This window comes from Piliocolobus tephrosceles, chromosome 8, assembly GCF_002776525.5.
Source record: "Piliocolobus tephrosceles isolate RC106 chromosome 8, ASM277652v3, whole genome shotgun sequence".
In the NCBI taxonomy this organism is placed as follows: Eukaryota; Metazoa; Chordata; class Mammalia; order Primates; family Cercopithecidae; genus Piliocolobus; species Piliocolobus tephrosceles.
The window spans coordinates 96508123-96519991 of NC_045441.1; the positions used below are offsets into that span (position 1 = coordinate 96508123).

The 11869-nt window shown below is 37.4% G+C and overlaps 1 protein-coding gene across 2 annotated transcripts in view; it reads right to left on the minus strand.

Annotated features, from left to right (window-relative positions):
* Positions 1-11869, minus strand: part of RELN (reelin) — a 519467-nt gene that overhangs the window by 434920 nt on the left and 72678 nt on the right. For both annotated transcript variants that reach the window (XM_023192552.2, XM_023192551.3), the window contains exon 2: positions 7802-7912. In XM_023192552.2, the coding sequence (XP_023048320.1) occupies positions 7802-7912 (111 nt within the window). The remainder of the gene's footprint in view (positions 1-7801; positions 7913-11869) is intronic.

An 11869-nucleotide genomic window follows, 5' to 3' on the forward strand; every position in this document is an offset into this window, starting at 1 on the left:
CATGTTATATGGTTCCACTTAAATGAAATGTCCAGAATAAGCAAATCCATAGAGACAGAAAGCAGACTGGTGGTTGCCTAGGGGCTGAGGGGAGAAGAGAGTGACTGCTAATGGGTACAGGGCTTCTTTTGGAGGTGATAATAACTTTCTGGAATTAGTGATGTTAGTTGTACAATCTTGTGAATATACTGCAAATCACTGAAATACAGTCTTTAAAATGGTAAATTTTGTAGTATATAAATTATAGCTTTAAAAGAATATCTGGGCTGGGTGTGGTGGCTCAAGCCTGTAACCCCAGCACTTTGGGAGGCCGAGACAGGTGGATCACAAGGTCAGGAGATCAAGACCATCCTGGCTAACACGGTGAAACCCCGTCTGTACTAAAAAATATAAAAGAATATCTGAGAACTGGATAAGATGCCAGAAAGCCTGGTTTTCTTTTTATAAAAAATTATTTTATTTTTAAATTTTAAGTTCTGGAATACAGAACATGCAGATTTGTTACATAGGTATACGTGTGCCATGGTGGTTTGCTGCACCTATCAACCCGTCATTTAGGTTTTAAACCACGCATGCATTAGGTATTTGTACTAATGCTCTCCTTCACCTTGCCCACTTACCCCCACAACAGGCCCCAGTGTGTGATGTTCCTCTCCCTGTGTCCATGTGTTCTCATTGTTCAACTCCCACTTATGAGTGAGAACATGAGGTGAACACCTGGTTTTATCCTCACACTTACACTATCTCCTGCAACAGTCATCACTGGCCTTCCCAAGCATTGCTTCCTTAAATATACACTGGGGATGGGCGCTGAGCCAGGCTCTAGGGGAGGTCCATTCCAGCTCTAAATTCTGTGGGTAAGAAACTGAGTGCAGCTCCCCAAAATTAAAGTGAACTTCTCAAACCCCTGCCACTGCAACAATCTTCTCATTCTATTGCCCTTCTCAGAGAAAGGATTCTTACTTCATTCCGAGTCTTTAAATACCTATTTTTAGAGCAGATAATATATACTAGGTATTTGAACTGATAATCTCATTTAATGCATCCAACAACTTTATGAACTGAGCACCATGGTTATTCTTGGTTTACAAATGCAGACACAGAGGTAAGTATGTTGCCCAAGTTAGCAAGAAGCAGGGCCGGGCATGGAACCTGAGCTGCCTAACTCCAGAATTCATGTACTGAGCCACTGCGTTGAACTGACTTTCTCTACTAATTCCTCCACCTTGGCTCAAGTCTCATGCCCTTGAACATCTGCTTTAACAATTTATTGGTTAATTAATTCAATAGCTTTATATTTGTCATGCTCACTATTTTAATAAGTGATTATTTTCAAGTTAGCTATTTGGAAGTTGGGAAATATCCCTGAATTATTTATCATATGTCAAATATAAACTAGATAAAACTATTTCTTAATGAAGGTAAGAATGGAATACTCAAATGGAATGAATAAAGACCAAATTTAAGTTAACATCTTATTAAAAGGACAAATTAATGGCAATTTCATCTCTTGTCAGTTCTGCTCTTTGTACCATTGGCTAGAGTAATTTGTTTAATTAATCTGAAGTCTTCTTGTTAATTACAGATCATTTACTATACCCAATAAAAGACTGTGCCTTTGAATTCCTCAAGTATGCTTAAATTGCATTTACTTCTGTGTTTCTTTGTAAAGAGGCAGACAAAATAAATTTAGCCAGGTTATTCTAAGTAAAATATTAGCTTAATTTAGGCTAGTAAATAAGTACCACTACTTATACAATACTCTATTTAATGAAATTGTGAATGGCTGTCCCTCTTCATGAATATTAAGCCCTAAATATGTTCATGCATTCATAATATATGTCTCATAGTCACACAGACAAGACACCTAAGATTCAACTGCTGCTAATGCCCTGGGGAGTAAAGATCTTGATGATAATTAGCAAATTTGTAATAGGTTCTACTTAGTCTTAACATGAAGGATAATGAAAAGTTATCATATATAGACCCTGCATTTCTATTTTCAGTGAAAAATAAAACAAAATAGTAAAAACTTCATCCTGGCAATGAAACATTAACACAAAATCTAAAATTACTAATGAAGTGCAATTTTTATTAACTAGTGACTAATATAAGATTTGCTAAAGTTTGAAGTTTTTCTTAAAATATGTAAATAATTCACTCGGGAGGCTGAGGCAGGAGAATTGTTTGAACCTGGGAGGTGGAGGTTATAGTGAGCTGAGATTGCGCCACTGCACTCCAGTCTGGGTAACAAAGCAAGACTTTGTCTCAAAAACAAACAAACAAACTATATATATATATATATACACACACACACACACATCTATTATATATAATATATATTTAAATAATTTATTTTGTAATTATACTCCTATCTACCTAAGGTGTCAAATCACATTGAAAATAATCAGATAATGAAGTTAAAAATTTCTAATACTGTGTTTGAAAGATAGTGCTGAAAATACTAGTTTTATGTTAATTGTTTAATCTCCATTAAAAATATGACATGAATAACTGAATGTTTAAGAGAAAAAAATTACAAAGAAAAAATTCCTACACCTGTTCACTACATTCCCCCACAACTTGGATTTAATCAAATTTTGTCATTTTAAAGTTTTTCTTTTTTTCTTTCTTTTTTTTTTTTTTTTTTGAGACAGAGTCTTGCACTGTTGCACAGGCTGGAGTGCAATGGCGTAATATTGGCTCACTGCAACCTCCACCTGCCAGGTTCAAGCAATTGTCCTGACTCAGCCTCCCAAGTAGCTGGGACTACAGGTGCCTGCCACCATTCCTGGCTAATTTTTTGTATTTTTAGTAGAAATGGGGTTTCACTATGTTGGCCAGGCTGGTCTCGAACTCCTGACCTTACGATCCACCCCTCCCTCGGCCTCCCAAAGTGCTGGGATTACAGGCATGAGCCACCGTGCCCAGGCTTTTAAGCATTTTTTAACTTAAATGATTAGATCTAGGATTCCTAATTATTACAGAATAAATAAATGAAACACATAGAAAATTACAAGAGTTTAAGTAAAAAAGTGCTGTAATGGCTGATGTATTAGCTAAGCAAGATTATCTAGGAAGTACAAAGACCTTAATTTATGGAAGGTCTAACAATTTGAAATTTGGCTGCATTCATCAGACTTGTAAATCTGATTCTCGGGTTTCAGAGCCAGAATATCAAAAATTGGGTAAAATCTCTAGCTTTTAGAACCAGAATTCTAAATCTTGAGTAAATGCATTTCAGCCCTGGAAAAGGAACAATTTTGTATGAAAGGATATTCAAATAACCTTCATTGAGCGACCACAATGAGCCCTGAAGATTTACATGATTGAGCTGGAATTCAAAGCCAAAGACAAGAGAGAAGCATTTTTTTTTTCTGGGATGCACAAAGAGATATCCATAATTAAACATCACACTTCCCAAGGGCAGCATGTTTTCTTATATTGACAAGTAAAATGAGGTATTTCAAATCAGGCATTGCTGGCTTACAGTCATCTTTTGCATAGCTATTGTCTTAATGTATTTCTGGCTATTAGGCATTTGTCTATTTTTGGTCAGTGAGGCATGCTTGCTAAAGAATTCTGGCTTTGCATAAAAAGCTGTAGTAATGTTAGTGGAATTACATTTCTACAGCAATATCTTAAGCATAATTATGGACATTTTGGCTAGTCACACATACATTTTATATTCAAAGAAGAGTAGCTGTAACTTTAGTGTAATTAGTACAATTAAAATAACTACTACAAATAGGAAAAAAAACTTTCAAAAGTACCTATTTAGACTCAACTAAATGCTTTACTTTGCCTTATTTGTCACAGCTAGTTAGACATATTGCACATTAATCCTATGATATGTTGGGGAAATGCCAAATTAACCACATTTGCTTAACATTCCATCAAAAAAGTCAGAGACTAATGATAGATTATGTATTCAATAACTCTTTTGTTCTAGGTCAAAAAATGCCACATTACTTTAGCCTGATACTACCATAACTACTAACTACCAAAAAGCAGCAATATTTAGAAATTATACCTTCTATAATTGTCCTCTACTTTCCTACCTGCACCCTAATCAGATTAAATCTTTAATTTTGTTTTCAACTTGCAAAGAATATGTCAAACTTAGATCAAATATCCAAAAAATTAATGTGCTTTTTTTCAAAAGTGACCATTTTATTTAAAAAGACATTTTAACTCCTGCTTTCCATTCTAAACATTATTCATGAAAATTAACTTTGTTACATAATATCCAGGCATATTATTAAATTTTATTTGTAAAGTTATTACTACTGTCACATAAACACACATAAAATTATTTGGATATTATCAGAACTTAATAAAAGATCTCACCTATCTATACATCCATATAAAACACATATCCTATAAAAATGCAAAGGATCTAGTGTAAGACCTGAGCTATTGAAGTCACCGATGGGCTCTGCTCAAGCTCAGAAGCCTCTTTGGGTCATTAAGCCAATGATACACAGTTGGCTGTGAGAGGCATTTACAAGTCTGATGAATGCAGCCAAATTTCAAATTGTTAGACCTTCCATAAATTAAGGTCTTTGTACTTCCTAGATAATCTTGCTTAGCTAATACATCATCAAATTTAGGCTCATCAAAATACATTTTAATGTCAAGTACAAACTGACTTTTTACAGCTTGCAAAGTTACCACAGGAAATGTCTTGAAGACCAAGTTTCTTAAATAATTTGTAACAATTTTATTCTTAGTTCGTTTGCCTTACTAGCTAAAATCTGAGGCAATATGATATATGCATTTTACATGTTCTTTCAAAATGTGCTTACAACATACTTATGAATGATCTTTAATGATTTTCCTTATGTAAAGCTCCCACACTGACAAATGATAGTTCCTTAATTCAGCCAAGTGTCCTCAAATCATCTCAACCTACATATCCCAGATTAATTACATTTCAGAACTGTTTTTTGTTTTTTTGGTTTTTTTGCCCCCCACAGGACGTGTTTATAAGCCCTGGACTAAGGAAATTGTCTGCTTCAGTTGCCAAGATTATAATTTGGAAAAGCTAATTTTATTGAGTGTTTTTTATGTGCTAATGGCTTTACATAAATCACTTCCTCCTTTAATTATCAGGGCTATCCACCATCTTATGAAGAAAGTAACCTTATCATCATTTCATGTATAAGAAAATTAAGCTTAGAGAGGTTAAATGACTTGGCTGAGGCACACAACTAATAAGAGATGAATACTGGATCTACAAGCAGGCCAATGTGATTCAAAGCCTCAACTCTTGTCCCCCCGACATCTGACTCCTTCTTGTTGCCCATCCCAGCCCGTACCTTGGATACCTTACACGTCTTGCCCTATCAGAATCTTTAACCACAGAACAATCTTTCTGAACCCACTACTGGGCTCTACAGTTTGTTCTCCATAATGACCTCAGAGTGATCTCTTTAAAATGAAAGGTTGGTGGAGTAACTCCTCAGCCTAAAACCCTCAACACCTTTCCTTTCACTTAGGATAAAAGTCCCAAATTTACAATATCCTGAATGGTCTGGCTCTGGTCTCCTATCTAGCTGTATCCCCTTCCCTCTTGATTCCAGGTCCAGCCACTCCAAGGTTTTCTTTCAGTTCCTAGAACATAGCCAGCCTCTTCCCACCTGTGGCCTTTGCACCTGCTGTTCCTTCCTTTGGGTATGCTGTGCCCCACCATCCACAGACCTTCAGTCAATAATCTCTACTGCTTCATACTGCACACAAATACCATTTCCTCAGGAACACCTTTCCAAATTACACCACACTTTACTCAAGACTGGATCTAGTTTCTCTGTCATACCCTTTCCCAGCACTCAGTATACTTCTTTGTCAGCCCCTAGCAAGGTTTGCTATGGCATATTTACACAATCATTTAATCAACGTCTGTCTTTCTACTAGAATAGAAGTCCTCACACTTTAACATGGGTCGACATCACCTAGAGTGTTTATTTCAAAAAATGACCACAGGATCCCACCTCTGGAGTTTCTGTTTCACTGTGCCTGAAGTGAGGTCTAGAACCCTGCAGTTACTACTTTCCAGGTGATGCTGATGGCTGGACTGGGCACTGATCCAGTACAGTGGTTCTCGATCCTGGAACATTAGAATCACCTGGAGAGCTTTAAAATTTACCAGTGCCCATGCCCTCACCCCCAGAGGTCTTGATTTAATTGGGCTAGGCTGCAGCCCAGAAGGTCTTATTCCAAATATTGCATACTTATACTAAAAAAGTATTTGTTTACCTAAAATTCAATTTTAACAAAGTGTCTGGTATTTTTACTTACTTAATCTGACAACTCTACTTATGAGTCCTGCTGTAACAGAACAGATAGTATATAATATACTTATGCACTTATATTTTATATAATATATAAAATATACATAATATAGTATATACTTATGCACTGATACTTTATATAACATATGTGTTATATATGTTATATATGTAACATGTTATATGTGTTATATGTTATATATATTACATATATACATTACAGATACATATGACATATATACATTAGATATAATATATTACATATATTATATACAGTACAGATATTATATATTACATATATATATGAGACTATGACCTGATCCTTTCTCTCTGCAGAGCAGAAAAAGGATGGGACTAAATAAGTGGAATCTGTAGACCTAAGAGGACATTTTTCCCCTGAGGTTTGGACCTTAGAAGTAGTTACCAACAGACTGTGAAATCTAACCTGGGATCTTTTTAAAATAGAGCAAATTCTCAATGTGAAATCATTTAAAATGATGACGGAATGACTTTGCAGTTTCCTTAAGCTGTGGGCTGTGGACCTCATCTTGGGCAAGCAGTGACAATGCAGCATCAACATTGTTGCTCTGACATCAGCCGATGAGTCACCTGGGCAGGGCTACTGCTGGGACTCGACACTTCATATATCAGAAGGAGGTAGAAAATTATTTGTTTGATAAACATCACAGAAAAAGATAAAATGTTGAACACATAACTTTGTGTCTGATAATGCAATTCTATCCTTCTCACATCTATGGACAAAGTCCTGTGTAGTCTTCCAATTTTGGAGTAAGATCAGTGATTTCATAACCTACATAAACTGATACATTAAGTTTGAATTTTTGATGCTGTGAAGGATCTACTTAATCCCAGCCTGGTATGTTTAACAGCATTATGGGTAAACTAGAGATTCCTAAGTTGAGACTCCTCTGAGATTAATGGACATCACATGATCTTCTGTTTCTCTACATAAGTAACCTGCCAGGTCTCTGATTTAAGGACATTCAAATATTTTAAATATTAAACAGGATTCTTCTATGAATACTCATAAAACTCGATAATTTTATCAAATATTGCTATCTTCTGCTTTATACAACGTTCGCTTGTCAGATTTAACATGACACTTTTCACTAACCACAATATTTTAACTGTTTATGAGAACAGATTACCGAATGATTGCATGGACATCAGAGCAAATTCCAGCAACCTATGTAATAGAATATGGAAATTTACATGAACCCCAGAGGACCAAGTACAATTGTGGCAGTGGAAGGTGAGAATGATAGAAAGTTCATCACACCAAGATCAAGGTTAGCTGCACATTTACATGACTTATTTCAATTCACCCAACTTCAGGCAAACACATGCAAAAACAAAACACTTCAGATTATTTTCTTGGAAGTAATAAAGGTCTAACACTGTTAAAAACAGATACTTTAAAACATAAGACCTATGACTGTATAAAATACCCCCAATTTTCTGGGGTTTCGTTTTTTGTCAGAATAGCTTACCAAATCCAAAAGCACTGGAACCTCCAATACTCTGTGATGCCTGGACACTTGTAGATGTGTACAGTCCTGTCACCAGCAAGCCGTCAAAGAAGGTGCTTGTTGAAATTGTCACTGAAATGTAAGAAAGAAAAAAAACCTCAATACAATCAGAATAACACAATATATTTCTGAAGTGTTAGACACTCTCAAAACAATCTTTACTCATTAACCAATTATTTTTATACTATCCCTAGTTGGTATTTTTTGTATGAGAAATTACAGCAGAGTGTAAAGAAGCTCGGAACTCCAGTGTCTACAATTGCTGGTCCTAAATTAAGAATATCAGTCCTACCTTTCTGCATTCATTTATACATTTCCTATGTGAACAATCATCTGAAAATAATGTAATATTGAATAGATGGTTTCCCCACCTCCACTACCACGCCTGAAGGCAGTCAAAGAGTCAAAGGCATTGCTGGAGTTCTGGCATTATGATAAAGTGCTTTTTTTTCTTTTTTTTAAGTATTTCATACTGTGGGAAACAACTGTACATCGGCTGAAAGAAGAACAGTAAGATGAACCACATTTCTTATTGTGAGTCCACATTTCATAGATGAGTTCCCTGAAGTTTTCCAACAAAAGCAGACTAATTTGCATGAAGACAGCCAGACTTTTTCCTCTTGTGAAAAAGAAAGGAAGATCACTGCATGCTTTAAGTTTTAGAACAAAGTCTGGAAGAGGAGTGGTTTCATAACCATAAAATCAGGACATTGCTGGGAAGAAAAGGATCAAATTAAATGTATATGTATGCTACTCAGGCTTGGCTTCTTCAAATTATATCTTGCTCACCACCCTAAAAACTCATAATTTCCTGCTTGACATAACATTTTCTCCTGCATAGGTTTTTTAAGATTGAGATGATGCCATTTGTAGGAAGCAGCCAAGGGAAGGTAATAACATTATTTAGGTAGTACACAGTACAAGGTTGTCATCATCCTTGGTGGCAATAAGGAGAATGACCAGAGTCACATTAACTTTAATGAGCATGTTTAAATTAAACTCCAGAAAATCCGGTGAACAGAGCTAAATGGTCTGAAACATCCACGTTATAAAGTGTAAAACAAGACACATATTGATAGAATAGCCTGACATCTTGCTACTACCATAATGGTATGGGGGATTGGAATAAATCACCTTCTAATCCTTTAATAAGAAATAATAGCTAATATTTTTTAGTGCTGGCAAGTCAACCACTCAGCTGGGTACTCAGGTAAGTAGTTTACATATATTATCTCATTTAATTGTCAAAACATACCTATAAGAGGGGTACTATTATTATTTCCAGCATACAAAAGAAGAATGTGTAGAACAGAGCCATTAAGAACCTGGCGCAGGACCATCTGATACCATCTAAAATGTTTTGATGCTGTCTATATGGACATTTCCTGTTTCTTCTTTCCTCCCCTCAGATCCCAAAGTGCAAAGTAACCATGGTCAAACTCCATCAAGGCAGGCATCTCAAGTATTTTGTTCACTGATCTATCTCAAGTCTCTAGAATAATTTATGGTACTCTTCAGTGCTCAATATTTAGTGAATTATTAATGAATAATTTATTCATATAAAAGTAGTATAAGCTTATTTTAGCTTTAGCTTGTTTCCAGAGGAAAAGTATGTTATGAATCCTAGACTTTATACATCAGATGAGCCCCACTTGAAAAAGCCACATGGAAAAAAAGAAGACAGAGAAAACCTGACTATTTAAATAAGTAAAATGCTTTCCAGAGTGCAAGACAGATCAATGCAGAGAGAAACTGACTAAAAGACCAGCCAAAGACATTTTTTAAAAGGCATAACTATGCATAAATTTTATCAGATGCTGTATGCTTACACAAATCATCTAAAGAAAAAGAAAAAAAATACTTGTTTGAAATGAATTGCTTATAATCTGCTTGCTAGAGTTCAGAATTTTTTAAGGAAAAAATGATATTTGCCTTTGGAAAAATGCTACTCTTTTGACAGCAGAATAAGCATTCCTTTTCCTCGTTTAAGCAGATGTGATGCACAATCCATATGTGAACTGGTAATCGGTCTCTCTCTTTTTTTTTTTTTAAGAAAGAGGAGGAAATGTTGCCCAGACTCTCATGGGATTTAAGGCATATCTTTCTGGTCACCAGGCTTCCACTTATTCAGGAAGATAATAGGTCCAATCTCTGTATGTGAAAACCACTGGACACAGTGTAGATTCTCTGTTAGCATGCAGACCATTTCAGAATGTCTGCAGCCCACGTTTTCACTGACTGGAACACTAGTGGTGAACCCATGAGCAGTATAAAGGAGCATAATGAAAACTTCACACCAAGGAACTTCGACTTTGAAACTATGTCAGGAACACCCTTCTCTCCGCCCCCTTTCTTTCCCTTTCACCAAAAAGCTTCCACTTATCTCTACTTGCAGCCCTGGGTTAATCTGCCAGTTTCCTGTGACATCGGCCCCTGCAGTTTTCAGTTGTCACATGAGGCCCTCTCCCCCCAGCTTCTCCCTTTGGTGTCTTCCTGATTCCTTTCTATCAAGCTATGTGACTCCGTACGTGCACCAGCTCTAATCTTTCCTCTGTGCCCTGACTTGACTTTCTTTCCTCTAATTTCACTGGACTCCCTTTTCAAGCACTATTTTAGCTTCTTTAGTCTTAACTCATCACTTACATCCACAACCTGGTGCCATCCAGGCAACTGGAATGGTTCTTGAAAGCAGAAAAGTGATTTATGGTAAGTTAAAGGGAAAATTTACCATACACAGAAATAATATGGTACATGATTTTAAAAACTGAGGTTCACACTTGTGAATGTAAAATTATTTTAATATGTATATGAACCAGAAGGAAACTTATAACTTTCGTGGTCAACAATTTGGCCCATTGATGAAGCTGATTAAAGACAGAGATAAAACTGCTACTATTTAAAATTAACAAGCTCTCCATGAATCATAGGATTATCCATGTGTGTAGATCTAGATATATTCATTTGAAGAACGTAAAATACACTAATTCCCACTACAGATATTTTTGCAGTTTTCTGATACTCCAATTCAGAATGTTATGGTTCCAAGCTGCACAGTTTAAAATGTTCCATAGTGATTGTCACCTTAAAATGTTTCCGTTAAAAGTATTTATAGGGGCGGAGCAAGATGGCCAAATAGGAACAGCTCCAGTCTCCAACTCCCAGTGCGAGCGACACAGAAGACCGGTGATTTCTGCATTTTCAACTGAGGTACTGGGGTCATCTCACTAGGGAGTGCCGGACAATCGGTGCTGGTCAGCTGCTGCATTCCGACCAGCAAGAGCTGAAGCAGGGCGAGGCATCGCCTCACCTGGGAAGCACAAGGGGGAAGGGAATCCCTTTTCCTAGACAGGGGAACTGAGACACACAACACCTGGAAAATCGGGTAACTCCCACCCCAATACTGCGCTGTAAGCAAACGGGCACACCAGGAGAATATGCCCCACACCTGGCTGGGAGGGTCCCACGCCCACGGAGCTTCCCTCCTTGCTAACACAGCAGCCTGCGGCGATCTAACCACAAAGCAGCAGCGAGGCTGGGGGAGGGGCGCCCTCCATTGCTGAGGCTTAAGTAGGTAAACAAAGCCGCTGGGAAGCTGGAACTGGGTGGAGCTCACAGCAGCTCAAGAAAACCTGCCTGTCTCTGTAGACTCCACCTCTGGGGACAGGGCACAGCTAAAAAATAACAGGGGAAGCAGCAGAGGCCTGTGCAGACGCGAACGACTATGTCTGACAGCTTTGAAGAGAGCAGTGGATCTCCCAACACGGAGGCTGAGATCTGAGAAGGGACAGACTGCCTGCTCAAGTGGGTCCCTGACCCCTGAGTAGCCTAACTGGGAGACATCCCCCACTAGGGGCAGTCTGACACCCCACACCTCACAGGGTGGAGTACACCCCTGAGAGGAAGCTTCCAAAGTAAGAATCAGACAGGTACACTCGCTGTTCAGCAATATTCTATCTTCTGCAACCTCTGCTGCTGATACCCAGGCAAACAGGGTCTGGAGTGGACCTCAAGCAATCTCCAACAGACCTA